The sequence below is a fragment of the Pituophis catenifer genome, unplaced genomic scaffold (assembly GCF_029215685.1).
Source record: "Pituophis catenifer annectens isolate HBS135680 unplaced genomic scaffold, rPitCat1.0.hap2 SCAF_11, whole genome shotgun sequence".
Taxonomy (NCBI): Eukaryota; Metazoa; Chordata; class Lepidosauria; order Squamata; family Colubridae; genus Pituophis; species Pituophis catenifer.
In genome coordinates, this window is record NW_027256891.1 from 14,351,630 (window position 1) to 14,379,269 (window position 27,640).

Genomic DNA, 27,640 nt, shown 5'->3' on the forward strand with positions numbered 1-27,640 from the left:
AAAAAATGGGAAAGAGCCCTAACAGCAAAAAGTTTTAAAAACCCAGAGTATGCCTTTCACTGTTATTCTCTCTTTAGCAGCAGTGTCAAAAACTTTAGCATTGTGTGTTTGTGATGCTCTTCATAAATTTGGAATGCAGAAAGACAAAAGGGCATTGCGTTTTAAAGATACAGAAGCCCTTGGCAAGGAGCTCGGTCTTTGCCCCTACAAAACTTTTTTTTTTCTCACCCTTCCCGAGACCTTGAATCTAATGATGGGAATATTAGAAAATGCAATCCAGTCCTTTACATCATCTTACAAAAAACGCACCTAACAAAAAGATTGTAATTCTTGCTATTTGTGGGTGAATCTCTCTTTCCCCCCCCCCAAGGTCCCTTTAAATAAAATGTTGGCCGTTTGCGTTTGAAGGCTGTTGCGTGTTTTATGCTTTATAAAATAAACCCTATTTGCGTTGCTCGGGAGAAACAAGACTGCGAACAAAACTGGCACTTTAATTGCAAGAATAATTTCATTGCAAGAATAACAAGAAATCCGATAAGAGATCAGGGCTTGTTAGTTGAAGATTAAAGGTTAATTTCGAAGTTGGACTTCAGCCATTTCCCTTTTATTAAAAAAAATCTCTTATTAAAATCGAGGGGAAGAGAAAATCATTGCAACCCAAAAAGAAATTTCTGCGGATTCCTGAAATCTGCCCGCCCACCTCAGGGGATGATCTTGTGAGACGATAACCGCAGAATCGCTTTGGTGGGTTTTTTTTTTTTTTTTGTTGGTTTGTTTCTCGTGCGCCGCCCTCCCGCTCTTTTTCCTCCCGTCGGGTGTTTTTCGCTCCTGGCTTTTGTTCGCCCGCTTTCCTTTCTCCACCCCTCACCCCTCCCTTCGACTCAGGGAAAGATGCGGGCGCCGCGGAGCTTCACTCGCCTCCGCGCGCATGCTCCCTCAAAGGAAAAAAAGGTGGGGGGCTGAGAAAGGCAACCCAGGGGACGACGCGCCTGGGTGACGTGTTCCGGCGGCGGCTGTTCGCGAGGACGGCGCAGGGGGGGGAGAAAGAGGGAGGGGGGAATAAGGGAGCGCGCGCGGGCGAGAGAGAGAGAAGGCCGCGCGCGCTCCCGCCCGCCTGCCGTTTCCTAGCCCGAGCCTGTGATTGGTGCAGGCCTCGGACCTGGCGGACCTCGAATGCCAGGCCCCGAAAGCTGGCAGCCGAGGCGGCCGAGCGTCCTCCGGCCTCCACCCCCGCTCGGGCCCGAGCCCGCCCGGCGAAGGTGAGGAGGTGGGGGGGGAGAAATGGGGGCAGCCCATCCGCCGGTCGCGGCGAGGCGAGGATCCTGAGGAAGCGCCACAGAGAGACGGAAAGGCGAGACGTCGGCGGGAGGGACGGGCGGGCGCCAGGCCGCTTTAGGCCCCGGCCCAGGCCGCGCCCCGAGGCCTACTCCAGGCCTCAATGGCGGCCGGCTCTTTTCTCTTCTTCCAAGAACGGGATTCCTTTTTACCTCAGCTCGGGCGCCGCTCGGCCCCCTCCCCGGCGGCCCGCAGAGGGGTTTAGGGGCGCCTCCGCAGCAGCCTTGGCCGGCCCCGGCTTCAGAGCGGGCCAGAAAATGGCGGCGCGTAAAATGGCGGCCGACACCGGCCGCAGCCATTCTCCTGCCCCCCCCCAAAAAAAAACGATCGCCGGCGCCTTCCCCAATGTCGCCGCCTCCGAAAAGCCCATCCCCCTCCTTTACGCCCCCCCTCCGTTCCCACCCCCTTTGCGACCCCCCCTCCCCTTTTCCTCCAGACAGGCGAGGGCGGAAAGCCGCAGCGGGAGAAAGACCCGCACGGGCCTCCTCCCCTCAGCGCCTCAGCTGCCTCCAAAGAAGCCACGAGGGGGAGCCGAGACGGCGCCGTCACCACCGCCACCGCCGCCGCTGCTTCCCGGGGAAGCGCCCGTCTGGCTCCGGCCCCCCGCGCGCTGCTTTCTTGCCCGCCTGGTTTCCCTCCCTTTCTCTCTCTTTCCCTCAGCCGCGCCACAACCGCCCCGGGGAAGGATGGGTACAACAACCCCACCCCTTTTTTTGCCCGACTTCGGGCTGCAAAGCGCCGCGCTTTTTTTTTTTTTTTTTTTTTGTTTGCTCATCACGGGCGCTGATTGGAAGAGGAGTTGGCGGCGTGGAGCGCGCGCTCGCCCGCGCGGCTCCTCTCGCTCCCTCCCTCCCTCGCTCTCTCGCGCGCGGGGTAGTAAGATCGTTGAGGGCGCGTGCGCGCACACAAGGGGAGGGGGAGGAATCGCGGGGGCCCGCATGACGCAGGCGCGGTCCCGAGCGTTCTCTTTGTATCGGGAGCTCCCTCCCTCCCTCCCTTCCAAAGGAGCCGCAGCCCGTTTCTTTCTCGCATCTCTCCCCCCCCCCAGTGCAGATGCCAGCCAGATGTTCGGTTTTTCAGAGGGGGAAAAAACCCTGAAACCAGCCCCAGCATGACTTAAGGCTTCTCCCAGAGCCCCGTGTTTGAATGCGAAAGACCAATTGTGCATGTGTTGTGCAGTGACAATAAAGATGATGATTATTATTAGATGATTAGATAAAGATGGTTATTATTAAGATCATCGTTTCCCCAATCCGGGGCACCCAAAGGTGCTTTTTTCCCCCCAAGAGGCAACTGTGGATTTTCTGATTTTTATTTTTATTTTTATTTTGAAGACGTTTCGCTTCTCATCCAAGAAGCTTCTTCACTTCTAACTGAAGAACTGGAGTTAGAACTGAAGGAGCTTCTTGGTTGAGAAGCGAAACTTTTCAAGGGAGGGGGGGGGAAAAACCCCAAAGTCCAGTAACCTTTTTTTTTGGGGGGGGGAACCACCTTTGGGACAACTATGAGCTGGATGATTGAGAATCTCCCTAGCCTAGACCAATAAAGATGATAATAAAGATTATTTTTATTAAGATAATCGTTTCCCCAATCTGGGGCACCCAAAGGTGCTTTTTTTCCCAAGAGGCAACTGTGGACTTTCTGATTTTTCTTTTTCTTTTATTTTTGAAGACGTTTCGCTTCTCATCCAAGAAGCTTCTTCACTTCTAACTGAAGAACTGGAATTAGAACTGAAGGAGCTTCTTGGTTGAGAAGCTAAACTTTTCAAGGGAGGGGGAAAGCCCTCCCCCCAAAGTCCAGTAACCTTTTTTGGGGGGGGGAACCCACCTTTGGGACAACTGTGATCTGGATGATTGAGAATCTCCCTAGCCTAGACCAATAAAGATGATAATAAAGATGATTATTATTAAGATCATCGTTTCCCCAATCCAGGGCACCCAAAGGTGCTTTTTTTCCCCAAGAGGCAACTGTGGGCTTTCTGATTTTTTTAATATTTTTTTTTGGAAGATGTTTCGCTCCTCATCCAAGAAGCTTCTTCAGCTCTGGACTGGATGGTAGGCTCAGTGACTTCCAAAAATACAAATGACCAGCTGTCTGCAAGGAGTATAAATCCTTTCCATTCCCCCACCATCCAGTCAGAGCTGAAGAAGCTTCTTGGGTGAAAAGCGAAACGTCTTCAAAGAAATACCAGAAAGTCCACAGTTGGGGGAAAAAAAGCGTTTTTTTTTGGGACAACCGTGACCTGGTTGACGGGAGAATCTCCATAGTGAATCCAGTTTTTCTAGCCCTCCACTGGAAGGGAAGGAGGAAGTGCTTGGAATCTGCTTGAAAGGGCAAAGCATCAAGTTAAGATGGCAGTTGCAAGGAAGGCAGATTCCCTGGTCCCAGTTCCCCTGGCAGGGAATGTCTAGGGCAGAGATCTCCAACCTTGGCAACTTTACGACTTCTGGACTTCAACTCCCAGAATTCCTCAGCCAGCACATGCTGGCTGAGGAATTCTGGGAGTTGAAGTCCACAAGTCGTAAAGTTGCCAAGTTTGGAGACCCCTGGTCTAGGGAGATTCTCAATCATCCAGATCATGGTTGTCCCAAAGGTATGTCCCCCCCCCCCAAAAAAAAGTTACTGGACTTTGGGGGGGAGGGTTCCCCCCTCCTTTGAAAAGTTTCGCTTCTCGACCAAGAAGCTCCTTCAGTTCTAACTCCAGTTCTTCAGTTAGAAGTGAAGAAGCTTCTTGGATGAGAAGCAAAATATTTTTTTCAAAGGAGAAAAAAAAGAATAGAATAATAACTTTATTGTCACTTTGAACGTACACTAATCGGCATACATTAAAATGAAATTTTGTTGCATACAGCTCTCAAAGGGTCACCATGACAAAATAAATAAATACAAAATTATGTGTATACCCACATATATGACAAAGAAGAAGAAAAAAAAAGAGAAAGAGAAAGAAAAAGAATGAAAAGAGAAAGTACAGCACCTTTGGGATCGCCCCCCCAAGGGGAAAAAATTCCTTAATGGAGGACACATTGAGTGGATTACACTGGGAGTGTAACTGACAGGCAGGGGTGTATTGAGTTAAATTGTTTCACTTATTTTTCAGGATGTGTTCTGATGTATTTACACTTCATTAAAACATTTGGAGCAATGGTATAGAGTGCAGTGCTGTTAATCAGGAGTGGGAAAAGAGGCCCCGAGCGGCAATTCCATGCTGACCAGACCCGACTTTGGGCCAATTGTTGGCAGCCTTACCTAGTTACCTAGTTTAGGTCTCCTGCGTGAGCAGGGAGTTGGACTAGATGACCTCCAAGGTCCCTTCCAATTCTGTTACAGTTACCCCCATTTTTTAAAAATTATGTGATAAGACATCAGAAAATAGTCACAGATGCAACAGTCCTTTCAAAAGTTCAGAGCTCTTAACTGTGGGGATGCTGTCTCACCCAGTTAGGCACTTCCTAAGCTTTCTAGAAACTTGTCCTTCCTTTCAGTTAATTATTGAATTAACTGATTGAATTAAATTATTGAATTACAGAATTTTAATACCTTGATGTAGGGAGAAATTTTGTCTATTTTGGCTGTGAACATCACTTGCAAATGTAGATCCCTAACTAGATTTTTATGTATATTCAGTCAAGATCTAAACTAAAATGAGTCCCCATGCATTTGTGTTCCAAAGAAAACATTGCAAGAATGCTTGCTTTGATCTGATAAACAATCCAGTCCTCCAAAATCTCACTCCTATTGGTGCAGTGCTGTACTCTTCTGTGCTATCTTAGAGTCACAGAACTAACAGTCCACAGTTTTGCAGTTAACCGTAAACATGCATTGGAAGATTTGAGAGGAAATTATTATGTACAGCAAGATAGAATATAAGCAGATTTATTATATGTTACAGCTTAAAGCTGTTTATGTAAAATCGGATGCATACCAAAGTTTTACATCTCAGATAAGATTTAGTCGGTTTAAGGTACCAGGTTAAAAACTGGGAGGTGGTGAGTTCTAGTCCCTCCTTAGCCATGAAACCCGACTGGGTGGCCTTGGACCAGAGACTCTCCCAGCCCAAATCTCCTCACAGAGTTGTTATCGTGGGGAAAATAGGAGGAGGAAGGTATGTTGGATGTGTTCACTGCCTTGAGTTTTTGTATAATTATTGTAAAAATAATAAAGGCAAATACAAATTAATAAAAAAGATGAAAGCTTGAATTGATTGTAGGGAGATTTGCGCTGCACCTTTTCTTCAAGACTGTTTCTTAGAAATTGGCTTCATTCAAGCATGCTTGAATTTTTAACAGACTTTTTGATGATCCCAACTATAAATATGAATATTGCAAACTTTATCTTAAGAATTTTAATTATGACTTGTCTTTATATACTATGAAAATTCTGATGTCTGTTTGATTGTAATTTTAAATTGGGCAAAATGGCACGTCATAGGACAACCATTTTTGAATCAACATGCCTCAAATGGGCTAGTTTAAAGAATGCGTCCAAATTCAGGAATTATGACTCCTATGGAATTAAAAAATGCCAAAGTTATGGCCACTTCAGTGCTGCTATGCTTGTTGCAGTTAGCTGTGGTCATGTGATCATCACTAACAACGCTTCCTGTTAGCTTCCTAGAAGGGAAGTCAATGGGGAAGCCAGTAGGAAGTTGGAAGTTGCTCCTGCCTTTTTACCACCAGTAGTCACTCTGTTGGGATGCGGTAGCTCAGTGGCTAAGATGCTGAGCTTGTCGATCGAAAGGTCGGCAATTTGGCGGTTCGAATCCCTAGCACCACGTAATGGGGTCGGTGAGCAGAGCCTCCTGCCAGTTTTACTACCGGTTCTATAGAACCAGTGCGAATCGGGGGCAACCCACCACTGCTTTGGTTGTTATGTTCTGGAAAAAAAAAACCAGAATTTTGGGTTAAATTTTCAATGTGAATAACAATTATATAAAAATCTTTTAACATATAGAAATGTCACTAGGTTTAGGCTTCAATCTTACGTTAACTTAACTGGAAGTAAGCCCCTTTATTTTTAGGATTTAATTATAAATCATTTTACAACATATTAATATATGTCTTGAATAAATTAATTGCCTAATTTGCAAATAAATTAATTTAAATAGTAGCCGGATCTACTGTCATATCCTTTAATTGTCCTGCTAATTTTCACTTCTGATTTAGACTTTTGGTAACTACGGAGAACATAGCATTCCTGCAATGTGTTTACATTACATTTGCACAGAACGAGACAATTTAATAAAGACATTTCATGTGGTGTTAGTACAAATAGTAATTTCTATTTAATTCCCTTTTCAGTTTGTGAATGAGCCTCAATGATTATGGATCCAGGTGGTGGAAGTCTTGGTTTGCAGACACAGGAATCCAAAATGCCTCACACAATGATTATGCAGGATTTTGGTAAAAAAACCATACTATACTCACACAAAATTATTATTATCAGCTAAAGTATTTGCTTATCAGGTGCATTGTATTTGTAAATGAATAATCTGCAGCATGGGTGCCAAAATTGGTATGGGGGGGGCTATGAATTTGCTTTATCTTTGGGCAGGCCAATGGGGCTGATTTCCTGCTGCCTCTCCAAGGTTGTACTCTGGTTAGCTGCATGCTTTAGTCACTTACAAAGAAAAATATGTTTGGGTGTGGAGCAGGGGTGGGTTCTACTTGATCGTCTATAATGACGTCCGGGAGGGTGGGCGGGGCCTCCTGCTGGGTTTTTTTTTTTTTTTTTAAATTTGATTTATATGCCGCCCTTCTCCGAAGACTCAGGGCGGCTTACAATGTGCTCAGCAATAGCCTTCATCCTTTTGTATATTTATACAAAGTCAGCTTATTGCCCCCACAAACTGGGTCCTCATTTCACCTGCCTTAGAAAGGATGGAAGGCTGAGTCAACTACCGATTCGTAAGAACCGGATCGAACCGGGAGCAACCCACCATTGGAGGGTGTATAGTGCCCACTAATGAAATCGTTCTTCTGAATTTGATAATAAGGTGACCAAATAGTTTAAATAATACCATTATATTAAATTTCTGAAATCAGGTAAATTGGAATACACTTGGCAATAGAAGGCAGTTAACCTTCTAGCTGAGCCGTGGTGGCGCAGTGGTTAAAATGTAGTCCTGTAGGCTACTTCTGCTGACTGCTGGCTGCCTGCAATTTGGCAGTTCAAATCTCACCAGGCTCAAGGTTGACTCATCCTTCCATCCTTCCGAGGTGGGTAAAATGAGCCAGTTTGTTGGGGGCAATATGCTGATTCTGTAAACCACTTAGAGAGGGCTGTAAAGCACCGTAAAGTGGTACATAAGTCTAAGTGCTAACACAAATATTTAAAATGCTCAGTCTAGCCTGCAGACCTGGTATTTCCTAGTAGCCTCATTGACTCCCAACAATTATTGTAATGTTTTCATCCAGCTGCAGAATTCTGTTACTACATCTTTTAAAGTTGATAATAAATATACTGGAAAAGATGGAGAGTATTTTGGATGCATGTACAGTATTCATTAGCTCCTTAGGAATATGTAATGATTCAATCTTGAAAACAAGTATTAATATGCTTCCTCGTATATTATTGTTTCCTAGTGGCTGGAATGGCTGGTACCGCTCATATCGATGGAGATCACATTGTGGTGTCAGTCCCTGAAGCTGTACTGGTTTCAGACGTTGTCACAGATGATGGGATCACCCTTGATCATGGCTTGGCAGCTGAAGTTGTCCAAGGACCTGATATCATAACTGAAACTGACGTTGTGACAGAAGGTGTGATAGTCCCTGAATCTGTCCTGGAAACAGATGTCGCTATCGAAGAAGCATTAGATACCAGTGATCACGTTTTAACTTCCGATTTAATCACTGAAACTGTTAGAGTGCCTGATCAAGTTTTCGTGGCTGATCTTGTTACGGGTCCTGATGGACACTTGGAACATGTGGTGCAAGATTCGGTATCGGGACCAGATTCCCCCACAATGGTATCCGAAGAAGTTCTTGTGACGAATTCAGATACCGAAACTGTGATTCAAGCAGCCGGCACCGTTCCTGGATCCACAGTTACCATCAAGACTGAGGATGATGATGATAGCAAGAGCACATCTGAAGACTATTTAATGATATCTTGTAAGTGAAGTAAAGGTATATATATAAAATTATCTACTCAGACTAGAAGTGACTTAACCATGAGAGATGTAATTGTGTAGAATTGCGTCTGGTTGTTTGGTTTCCTATCAAGGAAGACATTGTAAATGAGTTAACAGAAACTAGCTGGTGAAAGAAATGAAGAGGAAATTGGGAATGTTTAGGCTTAAACAATTCTAAGCTTGCATATATTGTCTCAGCTGAGGATAATGGGTGTAACTCGTCCTAGGACTGATTGCTTGTATCAGTTTCCACTGGAATTTCTTTTTTTCAATCCTTAACTATAGTTTACAAATATGTTAAGCTTGTAACCAAAAACTATAGTTGAAAGTTGGCTACAAAAGTTAACTGTGGTTGACATTAAAATAGCTAAATAAGTTTCATGCTAAAAAGGGAAGAATGATGTCATGGAGGCCAGATGAAAAAAGAGCCATTAAATCTCTTTACCTTGGTTAAAATCAACAGAGAAATTATTTCCATATTTCTTAAAATGGTTAAATATGATCTACAAACAAAAATATTTCTATATTAAAGAATGAAAATTGTGATTAATTTGAGGACTATTCCAGCAAAATATTTCATTCTGCTTGTTCAGTCAACCAGCCCTACGTGTTTAATCGTTTTGTATTTTATAGAAATAGCTATTTTACATATTAAATAGAAATTACTTTTCTCCTAAAAGTGAAGTGTTGTAAATAGTAAATTTGTCATACTGATGAAGATTTGCTTTTCACTTCAGTCAAAAGGGTTCGTGGTAAGGACATATAATATTCTTCATACCCATGAAAGAGTGAAAGCTTTGTACAGTTGCCTCATGACTAATCTGGTTGCTTTTGAAGTAAAGAGAATTATTTTTCCAAATAAAATAAATGTTTTTGAAAAGAAAGGTCCATGTTTAAAAGGTTACATTTTAAAAACTTTTTACCCAAAGGTTCGGACTGAGAGATCCTGGGTATCCCTTCCAGCTCTGCTATTTTGCAATTTTATGATCTAGGACCGTGATGGTGAACCTATGGCATATGTGCCACAGGTGGCACGTGGAGCCATATCTTTGGGCACGTGAGCGTTGCCCTAGCTCAGCTCCAGTGTGCATGCACGCGCCAGCCAGCTGATTTTCGGGCCTTCCAGGCCCACCGGAAATCCAGAAACAGGTTGTTTCTGGCCTCCAGAGGGCCTCCGGGGGGTAGGGAAGGCCGTTTTCGCCCTCCCCAGGCTCCAAGAAAGCCTCTGGAGCCTGGGGAGGGTGAAAAACAGGCCTACCGGGCCCACAGGGCCATCACGTACCAAAAGCGGTGGTAGTGCAGGGAGGGTTCATGCGCGCGTGCATGGGGGGGAGGGCACATTGAATTATGGATGTAGGCACACATGCGTGTGACCCGCCCCCCCCCCCATGCTCCCCCCGCTTTTGGCACGCGACAGCAAAAAGGTTAGCCATCACTGATCTAGGATTTATAGTGACCGATGGCAAGAATTCAGGAAAAATAGAGATTTAGTGTGTGTGAGGGGGGAAACAAGTCACACAAAACATAAAACACCCTCCTTTGTTTTTGTTTTTCAGGTTTGCGATGTTCAGACACCCACAATGGATTGCTAGCTTTTGAGCCATAGGATGATACTGCATGCACATGCTGGTGATCCTATACCCACTACAGAGCCACCCTGGAGCTGTCCTTTAGGGAGAAGGTAATATTCCACTGCCACCTCCTTTTAAGAATCTGTTACAGTACAGTATAGCAGGGGTGGGCAACTTTTTCTCGGCAATGAGTCATTTCCCCTCCTTCCCTAACCGGCTGGTCTTGCCTTGCACCCAATTGGATCCCACCGCCTTCAATCATGTCAGTAGCACAGTTGGGGGCAAGGTGGCGGAGTATTTTGCTACCAGTCCAGGGCACAAGAGTTAACAAAGCGGCTTACGGCCACTCTACATTGCGGCTCAGAAATGGGCCATAAAAATGAGCGGTTGCACCACATTTGACACGTTGGCCAAAAGTTACTCACCCCTGCAATACAGCATTGCATAGTCTGCTACAACTATTAAGTAAAATCCTATTCTGTTCCCTTTTGAGAACGCAATTAGGAAAGTCAGATTTTTTTAAAAATAAAATAAAATAAAATTGCACAGCTGTAAATTTTGGCATGTAATCTCATGGTTTTATGGTGGGTGTGATATCACCAGCATAGTGCATGCTGAGACACCACGTGAATGGGGAGCTGGCAATCCACAGTGAATCTGAACATCTCATACCTGGAAACAGCTGACAAAGGTAAGTTAGAGGTGGTTAAGACTTCCTTATAATTTTTTTCTGTCAATGGATATTCCTTACTATTTCTGCAGGAAATTATTCCTTACAATCGCCTGGGTAATCTTAATAATACATCATTAATAATCAAAGGAAATAATTGGAGTATTTAAAAATTTATGTTCAAGTTTATGTATAGTCAGAAAATAATCATCTGGAATTATAATTTGGTTAAGAACGAAAGTGAAGTTATTTATTTTTTTTAACTTGTCCTATAGGTTTACAATTCTTATGTTGAAGTCTGTAAACCACTTTTTGTGTTTTCTTTAATAGAAAGTTGTTAAATCAAGGTTGGGAAATGCATTGATGTATATATGAGTTATGGGTCTAGCTTGTATGCATTTAATTCTGGAATCCCTTGAATAAATGGTGCATAATGTTGATAAGAATTAAATAAATACAAATAAAACATGCAGTTAACTTATGTTTAACAGATATCAACCTAGAGGTTAAAGTTACAGTGCATTACAGTATTCATATATTAAAGAATTACTGACACATGCAATATGTTTCTAATGATTTACAACCATTTTTATTTGCAGCTTCTCCCCCAGTACTATAGCATTTATTCCAATATATTTTTTCCTACATTTCCCTGTGACCTATGGGTTATATGCATAGTTTATAAAAAGTAAGCTTTCAGCAGTGATCACATGGGGTGAATCTAGGAAGTATATTTCCTTCCGTGTTTTATCTGTACTTATTAGAAAAATGGATCATAGCTAAAATCAAATTGAAATCATTGCATTTTGATAGATTGCCTTAGCATTATGTTCCTGCTGTATTGAGAACTTTCAATATTAAAGAATTTTATTTACCAAATATTGTTTAGTGCAAAACACACCTGAAGACTTGAAGTGTTATATTATCCATTGCAATACTTCTGCTGGTGCCTTTTAGGCATGACACTAATTATATTTTACCGATAAGCTTTGGAAAAATGTGTTTTAGGAGGTAAGATTTTCTTCGTATATTAAGTACTGCAGTTTATACTACTAATGTATGTTATAGCTGCAGTTTTTATTTTAGTTGGGAATCATTAGCGTCTTGATTAACCTAAGGATTATTCTTTCTAATAAGCCAAAATTTGAAACTAGGGTTTATAATTAGTGTATGGAACTTGACTTGCAGGAATAATGGTAAGTGGGAATTTAAATGGAGTTGCAATGTTAATTTTTCCCATTCTTTTCAGTTTAATTAATTTGGTAAATAAAAGACTCTGAGGACTTTATTTTAGTGTTTTACAGTCATTGGCATATCTTACAAATATCAAAAAGATATTTGTTATTTTTATGAATGGAACTAAAGCAGTGACTATGAATTTGTACAATTGGTTTATTATTATTCAAGCAGGATATATAGAAAAATCAATCTAAAATCTTGGAAGAAGGAAACGATCACAATACAATAGAGAAATCACTTCCATTACTTTCATAGGTTTATGTGTATTATTTTTCCTTCTCGTTTTTTAAAATACATCTTCATGAATCCTTTTTATTAGGGCCAGCAGCATTTGCACATCCCTATCCAATGTTGCATACATTTGTTGCAACTTTCCAAATGTTTCTCTGCACTCTCTTATTTTTAAAAGAAAATAAATCAAAATGTAACATTTCAAAGGCAAGAAGTTACTCCCTAAAAAAAAAGAGTCCTTTGTAGCAATCCTTTCTTAAATATTTTGGATGTTTACAAAGAATTGCTTGAAACTTCACAATGGAATTTGGTATGTGTCTTCCCGCTTTCCTGAGTATGAATGTGAATTAGAGAAGATCTTTAAGCGCGCGCACACACACACACCAAAAGTCAGTGAGAGCCACAGAAAAACTACACCAAGCGTTCAGATATGGAGATTGCTTGGGCCAAATGACTTGAATTTTATTAGCTTTTTGTTTTTCTAAAATTCATTTTAAGAAACACCAGCAACACCAAATTCAGTCATATAAGTTTAATTTTGCCATGGTTAACAGTAGCAATACTGATAACTCTTTTTAAAAAGTGAAGTGATTAGCTTTTTTATTTCTATTCAGTTCTATTTTCAGTAGCTCCAGGATTGTTCTGACCAGTTCACAGCCTTCTGAAACACAAGTTCATCAGTGGCACCCAAAACTGCAGCAGTTTTAGCAGGTATCATTAAATGGCATCTAGCACAGGCAATACGGGCACATATAAAGCAAAAATGCACTGTTATAGTCATGTAAAATTGGTATAAAAGCAAGAAATTACATTTGATCTTTGCTTGCTTCCCTGAAAGAACTAACACCTATAAAAGAGCTCAGCATCCAGCTGACTGTTGCATGGAAGCACAACCTTAAAACAATTTATTTCCTCCAGCTTCCAGCAAAGTAAATTATATTAAATTTCCTTAAGATAAATCACGTGAGTCTTGTAGTATTGTTAATGGTGATAAAAGGCACCATTAACAACTATTCTTGACTATGGTCATAGAAGAGTCTAAAATAATCAAAAAGTAAAAGACTAGGCCCAAAGCATGCTTTCTTTGTCCAATATAACACATTCTCCCCCTCCCAAGAATTTACTTTCCTTCAGTTTTATTTCTGGATCATTTTGAAACAAGATATCCTATTGGGAATTGATTAACATGCTTTAACTGAGAAAGAACTCCATCCATAAATTAAAATTAGTGTGATATAAACTTAACTCTGATTAAGGGGCAGGGAAGGGTTTTCATGCAAGGAAGAAATGTGGAAGAGATTGGCTAAATTTATTGCTTTCTGATTCCCCCCACCCCACCCCCGTGAAAATAGGCATGTGATCAATTCATTCACAGTTTCACTATTCTGCATCAGTCATAATTTCATCTTGTAGAGTACCACCTTATGGAAAGGAAGGGATATCTCTGAATAAATGCTAACTAACACTTTATTGAAAATATTGAAGGTCTTTCAAAGATCAAACCAAGATGATTTTCCTTTTTTTAAAAAAAAAATGACAACATGGGTATCCTTCACTTCTTATACATTCTAAAATGCAAAATAGACCAATTAAATACAAAATACCCATGCAATGCAAAATGCCTATGTCTTATTTAATTGCTTAATCAGACATTGTGATATTAATGATATATTTCTACAGCACACTTAACTTACTCTTTCCGGTGGTGAAATTAATTATTTTGATTTACTAAAATAATAAATTATCAAGTTACAGTGGATATACTTACACCATATACAATCTTCAGAAATTAAACAAGTGTGGAGTGATTGGTGTGCATGCCAGCATCTAATGCAGCCAGGTTGTTATTTGAATAAATGAACTAAGATTCTCAGAACATGTTGTTTTGCTTCACATTCTGCGTCAAACTTAACTTCGGTTCTTATTTTTCTTTTCTTTCTTTTCTTTTTTTTAGTGGATGATGTTGGGGAAAAATTAGACCACATTGGAAATACCCCTCTAAAAATCAGCACTGAGGTTTCACATGGTGACGTATCTAAAGATGATGGGTTTGGCTCTGAAGTTATTAAAGTTTACATATTTAAAGCCGAAGCTGAGGATGACGTTGAAATAGGTACGTTTCTTAAACTTAGGTTCACAAATCAGTCCATAAATATTAAATAAAATCTTGTCTGCCAATTTTCATAAACTAAATCGTTCTTTGTAATGATTCCAATGTAATTAAAGTTTCCATCAAACTAGTTTAAAGGAGGCAGACATTAAATCAAACTAAAAGCTGGCCCGTAGATTTCAAATCATATTAAATGTCCTGTTCTCTGCCACAAATCTTCCTCTAAAGCAGGGGTGTCAAACTCAACTTCATTGAGACCGCATCAAGGTTTGACCTTGGGGGGTGGGGGGGTCCGGGGTGGCCATGGTCAGCTCAATGTCACTTGTGTCGGGGGCGCCTGTGGAGACTTGAGCACTGTTCCAGTGAAAATGGGCTCCCATTTCGGCTGTGACGGCCTCCTGCAACCCTCTGCCAGCGAAAATGGATTTCGGTGGGGCCACATGCAGCCCTCTCAAAGTTCCGTTTTCGCTGGCAGAGGCACTCCGGGCCAGTTGTTCACTGTTTCCAGGGCAGGCCCCGCGGGCCAGATCTAAGCACTCCAGAAGCCGGATCCGGTCCCCGGGCCTTGAGTTTTGACACCCCTGTTCTAGAGGCTTAGAGTCTTCCCAAGTCTTGGACGGCTATCTTTATTTTTTCCTTCCTGCCATGTGTTTAAAGTTGTCATACTCTTACAGTTTTAAGATCATCATGTTGTATTTCTCTGTTGCCCCTAAAAATGTGTTGACTTTTGTTACACCCCAACCACAGAAGAAAAATAGCCAACTTTTACTGTTCTTGTTCAAATTCTACCATGTGAATATTATTTTTTTCTGTTCAAGGGGGAACAGAGATTGTAACAGAGAGTGACTTTCATAATGGACACTCTGTCGCTGGAGTTCTAGAGCAAGGCAGTGTTGGCAGAGTCCAGCGAGAGAAGATGGTTTATATGGCGGTTAAGGATTCCTCCCAAGAGGATGAGGATATTAGTAAGGACAACCATTTTTGTGTGGTATTATTAAGTAAATAATTTTGTAATTTCTAGAACCGTGAAGGCGAATCTATGGCTCGTGTGTCCGCAAAGAGCACTCTTTGCAGGCACACAAGCTGTCACCCAGCTCAGTTTCACTGTGCGTGTGCGCGCCTCCTGCCGATTTTTGGGATATGCAGAGGACGGGACACGTGCGGGAGATGTGCGCGTGCACAGGGGGGGTTGTGTGCCCATGCACGGGTGGGCAGAGCACAGGGGGTGCAGCATGCCCTCCAGCTTATTTTTGGACCGAGGAGGCTGTAGGAAGGCCTGCTAGGCCCAAACGGCATTTTGACAAAACTCTGGTCTAATACTATGTTGCTCATCGCTGACTTTGATCTGTTTGCATGTGTGACTGGCAGAAAATAATACATTTCTTGACATGGAACTGCTGGCAATGCCAGATACATTTTTTTCTGAAGAGAAGTACTTAGTTCCACATGTACCAATGATAATACTTTTATGTATCTTTGCCAGTTGTCAGTATTCACTGTTTTTATTTTGCTTTTCCAGTTTACCTAACACAATGTTAATGTCTAAATATCAACAATTTCTGACAATAGTTTGCATATTTTACTTGCCTGTTCAGTATTTAAAATATGTTGAAGCCAGTGAGAAGCAACATAAGAACATAACACAAGTTCCAAGATATCAAAAAGTATTGTCTTTGTAATTTTCATTTCTTTTTTTTTAATTTCCACCCAAAATTAAATATCTAAACTTTATAATTGTTTCCATTACAGATTTTACTTTAGCCATGTACTTAACTAGATAGATAAGCTTGCCAGTAGCCAAATTATTGGCTTACATTACAGTTTTGTAAAGTGTAATTTAGATAATTAACTGCTTTGAGTATATAAAATGCTACAAAAATAATATTTTTAAATGCATAATTTAATTATATGATTGTGCGTGAATTAAAAATCACTTTTTTACGGTGCTTTTCTACTTAGGAATTATGCTTAACTTCTGCAATATAAAAGCAGAGTGTAATTTTAAGTAGATTTGTTTAAAGGTATTTTTGGTGTTGTTTTTTTTAAATATGCGTACAGCAGAAGCCTTAATAATAGAGTAGAGAAATTGATTCAGAACTCTTTTGTATTGTGATTTATTCCATACAAATCCAGATAGCGGGTTTAAGTAGAAGTTAATTGAGCAAGGATAAAGTAATTACATCATCATCATCAGTTTAGCCCTTGCCTATACACTGCAGGATGAAGGCCTCTTCCTCATGTTTCCAACCAGTACCGTCCTAAGCTTTCTTTTGCCAATCGGTCCCACAATACTTACTGATGTCGTTCTTCCATCTTGTTTTAAGGGTTAGGGTTTAGGGCCGTGATGGCGAAGCTATGTTCGCCATCAGTGGGTGGGACCGGAAGTTGGCAAATGGGCCGTTTTTGGCCTCTAGAGGACCTCTGGGGTGGGGGGAGGCCATTTTCACCCTCCCCAGACTCCTAGAGAGGCTCTGGAGGCTGGGGACAGCAAAAAACGGGCCTTCCAGTCCCACCGGAAGTTGGCAAACAGGCCGTTTCTTGCCTCTAGAGGACCTCCGGGGTGGTGGTGGTAGGGAAGGCCGTTTTCGCCCTCCCCAGACTGCTAGAAAGGCTCTGGAGCCAGGTAAGAGAGAAAAACGGTCCTACCTGGCCATCGCGTGCCAGAAGCGGGGTGAGTGGGGGGTTCGTGCATGGGGGGGCGGGGCACATAGAATTATGGGTGTGAGCACGCATGGGTGTGACCCCCCCTTTTGCTCTCTCCTTCCTGTCACGCGATGGCAAAAAGGTTAGCCATCACTGGTTTAGGGTTATGAAAAGTAGTTACATAAACAGAACAATCCATCTCACCTCCTTTCAAATCCCATCTAGGCTGTGCTGAAATAGCAGATGAAGTTTACATGGAAGTAATTGTTGGTGAAGAGGAAGCCTCCTCCCTTCCCGATGCACAGCTTGAAGATGCTGGGGTGAATAAAACTTTTGTTCCGGTTGCCTGGGCTGCTGCTTATGGTAAGATGCTACTTTTTTTCTTTAACTCGATCCCTTCTCCTCACTCCACTTACTACCTCTAGAGCCTTGCTCATATCGTGGAGGGTTGGTTTTTCTTCCCACCCATCTCTTTCCACCTGAAGTCAAGCCTCCTTCAAGTCAAACTTAACCTTTGGTGACTGAAAGATTTCTGAAATGACATCTTGGTGTTAGAAAATAAGGCCTTCTGATTTTGTTCCAACCGCCCACATTTAAATGTTCTACATATAACTTCAGAAAGCGAATGATTCCCCAATTTCTTTTGAATCCTGAGACCTTCCTCTTTTCTGTTTTCAAATCAAATAATAAAAGCAGCTGACCTTACCTGCTACAATTACTGTGTCATCTAAATAAAGAGGCTTGGAATGCAGAATATTGCTTATTAAATAAGTATTGTTTAAAAAAGTATTGTTAGATTGGGAGCTCTGTCAGAGTCCGTGATGCTGGTCATGTGGGTCAGTGCTTTTGTGTGCGTGTGTGCGTACCTGTGTGTACATTCTTTCTGAAAGAGAGGATGGAGGTTGTTAGGCAGGTTTGTTTAGTTCATGCACTGACTTCTGTTTACAGAACACGTATTTTTCACGATACTATAAACAATATCTGAAGCCCAATTACTGCTGTTTCGTCTGCCTGACATAATTATGTTCATAGCATAAAATGGGTTCTTGGACATTAAAGCGTAACTTTTTTTTTTTCTTGGAAGCAACAGACAGCAAACCTTGTTATTAAATATAAGATACGCAACTGTGTTTTTGATTTCGCTTGGCACTCTTTGGAATTCTTATAAAGAAAGTTTTGGCCATTAATTACTCCTTGTTTTCTCTTTCAACGATTTTACAGTAGCAGCCCACAAACTGTTAGCCGTGTGCAAAACTTTCTGTTTTTCTTCTGGATCAAAGAGATCTAGTCAGCCATTGCAAGAACAGTCTTCTGAACTGGAGAGGCTTATGGGATTCTCATTAAAATAGGGCCCATTTTGGGATTGGACTGCATCCAGAACACCGAAATTACTTCTGGTTCCCCACACCTCAAAAAAAAAAAAAAAAAAAAAAAAAGCTTCAGAAAACTGCTGGAGGTCCATGCTGCAGAAGAGAAACAGAATATAATGAAGTTCTTGGGAATGTTCTGTTCCCAGAATGATAGATATTGCACATCCCTACTGTTTGTGAATTAAATCACTAAACTGCTTATTTCCCTAGGGGATGATAGAAGACTTCCTAGGAAATATGAAGACTGTCAAACACCAGGTGAGAAGATGAAGAATTGTTCCATGCTTAGTATAAATATTGCTCCTTCTGCTATATAACACAGAGCAGTCTATGTCTTTTAGAATAACTCATAATTAAATTTGAAAAGTGTGTGGGGGGGAGAATATTAATACATAGAGATGCTACTTGAATGTAGCTATCGAGAGGTGCAACCATGGTGCCACTATATCAGGTTTAATAAATACAAGAACAATGATTAAAATACTTTCCTTCATCTGAGAAAATTCCAAAATACAACGCAAATATAAACAGTGATTTTTGTGATTATTGCTTTCTATATGATGCATTAAAGAAAAGTTTTGAAGGGATTCTGGGGTTCTGGCATCATAAAATAGAATCCTTTCACACATCAAAGGCTCTATAAATGCTTTCTGCTTTAGTTTTGTAAATCAGGTATTTTAAAGCTCTTATTTGCAATATTCTGATGTTATCTTTCATTCCAGGAACAAACTTAGACGCAAGATTAGAGAACAAGAATGGTAACACAACTCAGTATCTCCAAATCTGTGACAGCATTAATACGAACAGATTGCTTAAGCAGAAGACCAAGAAAAGGAGAAGAGGTGAAGCCCGCCAATGGCAAACAGGTAAAACAACCTTCCAAAAAGTTATTATCCAATTAAATACAGCTTTTAACATAGCTAACCTTTCTACTTCTGTCGGGATTTTTTTGGCAAGAAAATAAGTAGCCTTTTTTTTTGTACAGTCTCTTAATCACTTCCTATTATCTTCTTCCCAGCAAATTTTGAAACTACTTGGTGTAACCTACTGCCAATTGCTTTGGGTAAAAGCAAGTTTTCTCGTTGCGAGACTCCCTGTCCATCTCTTTGAGGACATAACCTATTAATTAACATGTGTGCTTTTATTACAAGCCATGATTTTCTCCTTCATGTTTTCCCCCTAGACTTTTAACCACCTTGCTTGATGAGACGTTCTTAAAAACCTGAAAGGGTACAATTTTACTGGCCAAACAAAAGTGTTGTTTCAAAATGGTCTTTGAATTTAAGTCAGAGGTGATTTCTTATAACATACTTTTTCACTTGGTAAGCCTGTACTAGCTGCCATTAGCCTGATAAGTTAAAATAGGAGAAAGGGTTGGAAATGACAAAGAGGCAATTCATTTGTCTTTTCCTGTTTAATACATGCCATCATTAAATTATATCTAATATCCATTCTTGATAGCATAAATAGAACGTTGAATAAACCTGAGCTTTTTAAACACTGTTTAGGAGCCAATTATGTTGCCAATGAAAGAACAAAATATACATTTTCTGATACCTTTAGTGCATGTCCACAGCTCAATAGAAATTATCACTTTATTATGGAAAATACATTACATTTTTTTTTTTTTTTGCTTTAATTTATATGCCGCCCTTCTCCGGAGACTCAGGGCGGCTTACAATGCGTTAAGCAATATTGAAATAGAAAGTGTCTAATTTTTAGACCAAAAATAGTTATATTTATTAATGTGTAGTAAAAAGATGTTAGTCAAGAGACGTGTCCTTTTTTTAAATACTTAATGAATTCAGCAGCATCTACAAGTAGAGTTGAAACAGGCAAAAGATGGTGGTCATAGTATCACAATCCACACAGATGTTGCACCATGTCAAAAGGATGGGGCTTTGACCATGATCCTTTTGATCCTTCATGGAGATCCCCAATTGAGTTAAAAATCTTGTATGTCAGATTTTAGGGATAAAAGCAATATGTTCATTGTAGAATCGGAAAAGAGTGTAAATTGGTTATAGAAAATTAACTTGATTAAAGAAGATAGATAAACTAATACTTGTTTTGGGAAAACTTGAAAACTAATTACTGATTGGAAATAATAGACCTCAATTCTTTAAATTTTACTTTTTAAAAGTTTGTTCTGTAATAAAAACTATAGATTATTTTAAGAGAATTAGAACTGGGAATATGTTGAATTGTTCAGCAGAATGAGTTCTTAGGTACATTTGCAATATAACTATATAGAACTATATAGAAGAGTAAAAAGTGACTTTACTCTTAGAGTATTGTCAATTTTTATAAGGATTTTGATTGTCACTTTTTGCAGTCCAATACATATCCTGGAAACAAGGTTTCATTTAATTCCGCAAAATATTTACGCCTGAATAGTCCTATCATGTGTTGGTTTGCATTGTTAGCTCTTGAAAGATTTGCTTTCTTTTATGCTGCTATTGCATTCTGTGTAACTTCACAATAACTTTTACGTAATTTATTTCATATTTTTTTTCTGTTTATTTGACCCAGCTGTTATAATAGGTCCCGACGGACAGCCCTTGACAGTCTATCCTTGTCACATATGTGGGAAAAAATTCAAGTCCAGGGGATTCTTGAAAAGGCATATGAAAAATCACCCAGATCACATGATTAAGAAGAAATACCAGTGCACAGACTGTGACTTCACAACCAACAAAAAAGTCAGCTTCCACAATCACCTGGAAAGCCATAAGCTGATCAACAAAGGGGACAAAACGCACGAATTCACCGAGTACACCAGGCGCTACCGAGAAGCCAGCCCATTGAGTTCCAACAAACTCATCTTGCGCGATAAAGAACCCAAACTGTACAAGTGCAAATATTGCGACTACGAAACCGCGGAGCAAGGCCTGCTGAACAGGCACCTGCTCGCGGTTCACAGCAAGAACTTCCCCCACGTTTGCGTGGAGTGCGGGAAAGGCTTCCGCCACCCTTCGGAGCTGAAAAAACACATGAGGACCCACACGGGGGAGAAGCCTTACCAGTGCCAGCATTGCGTCTTCCGTTGCGCCGATCAGTCCAACCTGAAGACGCACATCAAAACCAAGCACGGGACGGACCTGCCCTTCAAATGCGAACACTGTCCGCAGGCCTTCCCCGACGAGAAGGAGCTGCAGCAGCACACGGAACTCTTTCAGGGGCACAAGACGCACCAGTGCCCGCACTGCGACCACAAGAGCACTAACTCCAGCGACCTAAAGCGGCACATCATCTCCGTTCACACGAAAGACTTCCCTCACAAATGCGAGGTCTGCGAGAAAGGTTTCCACCGCCCCTCGGAGCTCAAAAAGCACAGCGAGACCCACAAAGGGAAAAAAATCCACCAGTGTCGGCACTGCGATTTTAAGACTTCCGACCCTTTTGTACTCAGCGGGCACATCCTCTCCGTTCACACCAAGGACCTGCCTTTTAAATGCAAACGGTGTAAGAGGGGATTCCGGCAGCAGATGGAACTCAAGAAGCACATGAAGACCCACAGCGGCAGGAAAGTCTATCAGTGTCAGTATTGCGAATACAGCACGACGGACGCCTCGGGCTTCAAGCGGCACGTCATATCGATACACACGAAGGACTACCCTCACAGGTGCGAGTATTGTAAAAAGGGCTTCCGGAGGCCTTCGGAGAAAAACCAACACATCATGAGGCATCACAAAGAGGCTCTCATGTAGCATCGGCGCTGCGGAAGACAATGTTTGATAGGGGAAGGAAACTCTCATGAACTGTTTCTCCTGGTTTCAAAGCTTGATCTTAAACCATAACTTTGCATTCTTTGTATTAAAAGTCTTAAGAAAAAAAAAGTATTACGGTCGACTGGGTGTCTCATAGCCCGATGATTGTCGCTTATAGGAACCTAACGAGCACTATAAAACGCGGGAGAGATGAATGTTTCGAGAAAGCTGCAGAAACAGACCTTGAATGTCTTCTGTTAATTAGAAAGCGTTAACACGTTACGAAGCGAGAAAGAAATATTAAGTCCATTCCCGTTAACTCTTTATATCAATAACGCCATTTGTCACCTTAACGAAAACCAGGGACAGAAGTTCTTTCAAAGTGTTTTTTGCCAGAACAAATTATACCACATTGCAGTTTCGAACAGTGAAGCTAGATAGAAGTCAGTCATGTAATCCTTACATTTTTTTTTTTTTAAAAGAAAAAGAAAATTGTGCTGGGACATAGTATTCGAGAAATGGGTCAAATTTTAAGATCTGTCCTTTTTTTTTTTATCCCCCATTTTAAAGCAATCATAACATTTCATACGTAAACCTTTTGTTTTCTCCCTTTTGTTTGTTGAACGAGCAATTTCCAAAGTTTTCTTTCAGAGCTGCTAACCTATTTTGTACTACCGGATATCGTGTTGAAAAATACAGCATTATGTTTTCCGAGATCAAACGTTTGGTGCTAGGGACCGAGGACATGTATGTACATAATTTCCCTTTTTACCCGAAACTACAGCTGAATGTTTAATACGGCACATATATTACTATTACGAGTAACTTTTGACCAATGTTTTTTTGGTTTTTTTTTTAAAAAAGAAGTAAAAAAAAACCCCGATAGATGCAGTTATGGGGTACTGGTTTTTTTTCTTTTCTTGTGACTTCACAACCATCCTTAAGAGCAAATATCAAGGTAGAACAATGCCAGCTGTTGGAAAATCCTAGAGAATCTTTCAAAAGCAGTGTTTCTGGCAAGTCAGCATCCATGGCCCTGACTTGCTATTAATCTTTTTTCTTTTCTTTTCTTTAAAGAAATCAGTATAGAAACGAAAATTGCACCTTCATATACCATACTATAAACTTGCATTCTCAATCTGTATGGAAGTTATGTATGCAGTATTTAACCCGAACAGTAAGCTGCCACTTGGGGGCAGACACGGATTTTCAGTTTACAGTGTATACATTTGAAATACGCATCCCTTTAAACAATGCTTTGTGTTAGCATGCTGCAAAAATGCCGCTTAATATAACAAGCTGGTCTAGGGCTATTTAATAATTAAAAAGAAAAACCTTCATAAATGTTATACATACGTGTCCTTTTTTTAAAGAAAAAAAAAGTTTTTAAGTTGCTTCATGTTTGCACACAGCTGTTCACATGATAAAATTGTAACTTTTAATTCATTCATGCTACTATATTGTGGTTTTGTGTTTCAGATAATGTTCATACTTTGTTTTTGCACCAGATGAGAATCAGTTCCTTGAGAAATAATTTTTTTATATATATATTTCCAACCTTCGGAAAGTTAACTTTGGGAAACCATAGGAGACTACTTGTGTTTTATGTGGCTGTAAAAATGATGTACACGCTGTAAAATAAGATTGTCACTGTTACGTGGGATTATTATTTTAAAATGTGTTACTCATTGTAATGAGCATACAATAAAATGCATCTCTTGCACTCCAAACTCAAGAACCTTTATATTCCTTCCTGCTGCCAATCAAGTGACACGCACTCCTAATTTATGTACTTAAATTTCTTGCTTAATGTGATTATTATACAAAAGTACAAGAAAAACCTGTCTTCCAAGTTTCTTCCCAATGCAAAAAATTTCCACTTAGTTTATGTCATGAAACAATTATTTCTTACATTTGCAGTAATTAGAAAAGTTGCAACAGTGGTATTTATTTTAAAATGGCTAAAAAAAGCACACTACAATTGTCTAGTAGAAAAATTCAGTGTGTTGCTATACAGGTAGTCCTTAACACAACTGAGCCCAAAATTTACGATGCTAAATTAAACATTGGGTTTTGCCCCATTTTGCGACTTTTTTTACCATTGTTAAGTGAATCTTTGCAATTGATTAAGTTAATAACACAGATGTTAAAGTGAATCTGGCTTCCCTATTGACTTTGGGTTGTCAGAAGGTTGCAAAAGATCACAGGAGGATGTTGCAACAATCGTGTGAAAAGTGGTCGTAAATCACTTTTTTCGGTGCCGTTGTAACTTTGAACGATCACTAACTGTAAGTCGAGGACAACCTAATTTCCCTGGTAAGAGAAGTATGTCTCTTACCAGGGAACTCCTAAAAGAGATGTTGAAAAACGGTTGCATCTTAAACAAGTTTGATCACGTGAGATAGTAGCATTAAATCTTGGGGGGGGGGGGTGTTTGTGCTGGTGCTGGAAGGGAGAGCAGAATACACAGAACGCCAAATATTCTAATCACGAGGCCTATTTGGCAGATTACGTGCAAAATTTGAGACACGCATTGATTTTGTCACAAAACTTGATTTAAGCCCGTTTGGCAGTTCACGTTTAAATTGTCACTTAAGCATGATAGATAAAACCTAAAATGTGCTTTGGGATTTGTAAAATTTATGGGTTTTCCAGCACTCTTCAGTCTTGAAATTCCTGAATGGCTTGATTTCCCGTCCCATGTTTAATTATGCACATACACACACAATCACACACACCCCCACACACACACTGAGGAAAGAGACTGTCTTGAAAGTAAATCTGGTTTATTAAACTGCTGTTAGTTCACAGAATGCATTAGCAAGAATCGTGCAGCATGTCATATATATTTGCCCCAAACATTAACACTTAAGCTCTTGTGATTTGTATAGCTCAGTTATACGAAATGTGGACTGTGGACCTTCAGATGACTGCTAGATGGCGAGAAAAAAAGGGCTATCAAAATTTATTAAGTGCCAGGTGGTGTAGCTCTAATTAAAATATTTAACATCATCTAAAACTTTAGATTTAGTGAGAAATTAACATTGCATTTTTACTAAAATTACTTGTACGTCATGCAATTGTTTTAAATGTCAAAGGAGGCTCCTTGGATTTGTACTTTTTATTTTTTTAAGGAAAGGCTATTCTACTAACATATACTTATTTTGGAAATTTACAAGGCCACCGATTTCTACAAGGACACATGTTGTGTGCCTAAAATGAACAGTTAATATCCAGTTTTATTTACGTAGTGACAGCCTGAAGAAACATGAGATCTAAACCGTCAAGCTTAGAAATGTTTTTTTTTATTTAACCAAGAGAAGTCAGTTGTATTCTTTTATATTATCACAGATTTATTCAATTCAATTGTCCATGTCAATTCCAAAAATACCTTCACCCAGGAGAAGAAAAGAGGATAAACATTGCCATAACCACAAAACAGACCTTTACAAGAAAAAACACTGGCGTTTTATAGTTACAAAACGGCTCTTAATTTAAAACATTTTAAACGCTTAACATTTTCCTTCTGTGAGATATTGAGCAAATGGTTTGAGTTTATGTTAAGAATACGCTGTTTCCCCCAAAATAAGACATCCCCTGATAGTAAGGCCAATTGGGCTTTTGAGCGCATGGCAATAAGGCCAAGCGCCTATTTCAGGGTTCAAAAAATATATGACAGGGTCTTATTTTCGGGAAAACATAGTAGTGAAATACGCTTCATTAATATTCACCCATTTCAAAATCCAACTTTGTACTTTTGTGCTTGTACAGCTAGTCCTTGACTTACAACAATTCATTGAATAATCGTTCAAATTTGCAATGACACTGAAAAAAAGTGACTTTTTTTTCACACTTATGACCATTGCAGCATTCTCATGGTCAGGTGATCAAAATGCAGACGTTAGGCGACTCATATTTATGACGGTTGCAGTAGCCCGGGATCATCTGATCCCTTTTGCGACCTTGTGACAAGGGAAACCAGATTCACTTAACAACCATGTTACTAATTTGACCACGGCGGTGATTCGCTTCTCAACTGTGGCAAGAAAGGTTGTAAAACGGGGCAAGCCTCGCTTTACAACTGTCTCGCTTAGGGACATAAATTTGGGGCTCAGTTGTGATCATAAATCAAGGATTACCTGTATTAGTTTGGTTGCCTGTTCAACTTTCAGCAATACTATAGAGCAGTGATGGCTAACCTTTTCGCCGTCGTGTGCCAAAAGCGGGTGGAGCGGGGGGGATCACGGGTGCATGTGCCTGCATCCATAATTCAATGCGCCCCACCCTCCTGCGCATGCGCATGTGACCCCCCCCATGCTTCCCCCTGCTTTTGGCACGTGATGGCCCGGTGGGCCCGTTTTTCACCCTCCCCAGGTGCCAGAGGCTTTTTAGGAGCCTGGGGAGGGCAAAAAACAGCCTTCCCCATCCCCCAGGAGGCCCTCCGGAGGCCGGAAACAGCCAGTTTCCCCGACTTCCGGTGGAACCGGAAGGCCTGAAAATCAGTTGGCTGGTGCGCACATGCGCGCTGGAGCTGAGCTAGGGCAACACCCGCGTGCCCACCAATATGGCACGTGTGCCATAGGTTCGCCATCATGGCTATAGAGCAAGGAAGCCAGAGAGAGAAATGTGAGTCTCGATACTTTTACTCTGGCAAGTCAGAAAATATGATAAATTCCAAGTAATATCAAATAAGATTTTTCTGTTATATTGAGGTTTGTCTATGCTTTTCTCTTTAAATGGGCCTTACAACAGTTATGGCTAATCAAGATATATGGTATATGTACAGTAATATGTGAAGTAGGTCACCATTATGATCTGATGCTTAAATAGATCTAGCTGCCTAAGAATAAAAGGTCCATATGGGAGTTGATTTGAGTTGTTTTATTTATTAAATTTATATGCCGCCCACCTTGTTATCCAGAGCAACTCTAGGCAGTCAAAGCTGACTCATGCATCTAAAAGCCATTATCAGTAAAGACATTCAATAATTGTTTAGAATTGTGAATAACAACTGAAACCGCATTCTCCATGTTTTCAATTCCTTTAAAATCACAACGACAGAGGCCCAGAGTTTTATTTTCCATTTCTTCAAAGCTATCTCTAAAAATGCATCTTGTATGTAAGAGCTTGACCCGACTTGAAATTTAAATCTCAATCGGAATTCCTTCTAGGGAAGAAGTTGGCACCAAGCTGCAGCCTTCAAACAGCGGGGCTGAAGTTTTAGATGATCTGTGTTGTTTATTATTAAGTCTATTGTTATTATTTTGTATTTCAGATCCGTGTGTTTAAAAGAACGTTGCTGAACAAAAGGCAAATGTTTTTCGAGTCAAAAGATGAGAGATGAACTAAACCTCTTGTCAAAATAGGAAATGAAGTGACATCAAAAGCTGACTCATGCATCTAAAAGCTGTCATTGATAAAAGACATTCAATAATTGTTTAGAAAAAGCTTACTCTTGGGAAATCTTTTGTCTTGAGAGACTACAGTACAAAGAACACAGCCTTTACAAGTTCCCCTGTCTAAAAGTCTTAACATAGCTTATAAAAGCCAGGAGTTTATTTATTTCCATAATTAGGGTTTAATCAGGCTTCATAGATCTCTGCAACAAAAATGGAGGTAAAGAATA

At 40.5% G+C, this 27,640-nt stretch overlaps 1 protein-coding gene across 2 annotated transcripts; it reads left to right on the forward strand.

Annotated features, from left to right (window-relative positions):
* The first annotated feature begins 1,133 nt into the window (after positions 1 to 1,133).
* On the forward strand, positions 1,134 to 23,752 carry ZNF711 (zinc finger protein 711). Of its 2 annotated transcripts, XM_070951677.1 has the most exons (9): positions 1,134 to 1,259; positions 6,636 to 6,737; positions 7,920 to 8,450; positions 14,136 to 14,294; positions 15,110 to 15,256; positions 17,160 to 17,297; positions 18,515 to 18,562; positions 19,027 to 19,170; positions 20,837 to 23,752. In XM_070951677.1, the coding sequence occupies exons 2-9, from the start codon at positions 6,653 to 6,655 to the stop codon at positions 22,012 to 22,014; spliced, it is 2,430 nt and encodes an 809-aa protein (XP_070807778.1). In that variant the 5' UTR covers positions 1,134 to 1,259; positions 6,636 to 6,652; the 3' UTR covers positions 22,015 to 23,752. The 2 variants fall into 2 exon arrangements, with proteins under 2 accessions (XP_070807778.1, XP_070807779.1); XM_070951678.1 differs by lacking the exons at positions 1,134 to 1,259; positions 6,636 to 6,737; positions 7,920 to 8,450 and adding an exon at positions 10,396 to 10,732.
* Positions 23,753 to 27,640: the final 3,888 nt, after the last annotated feature.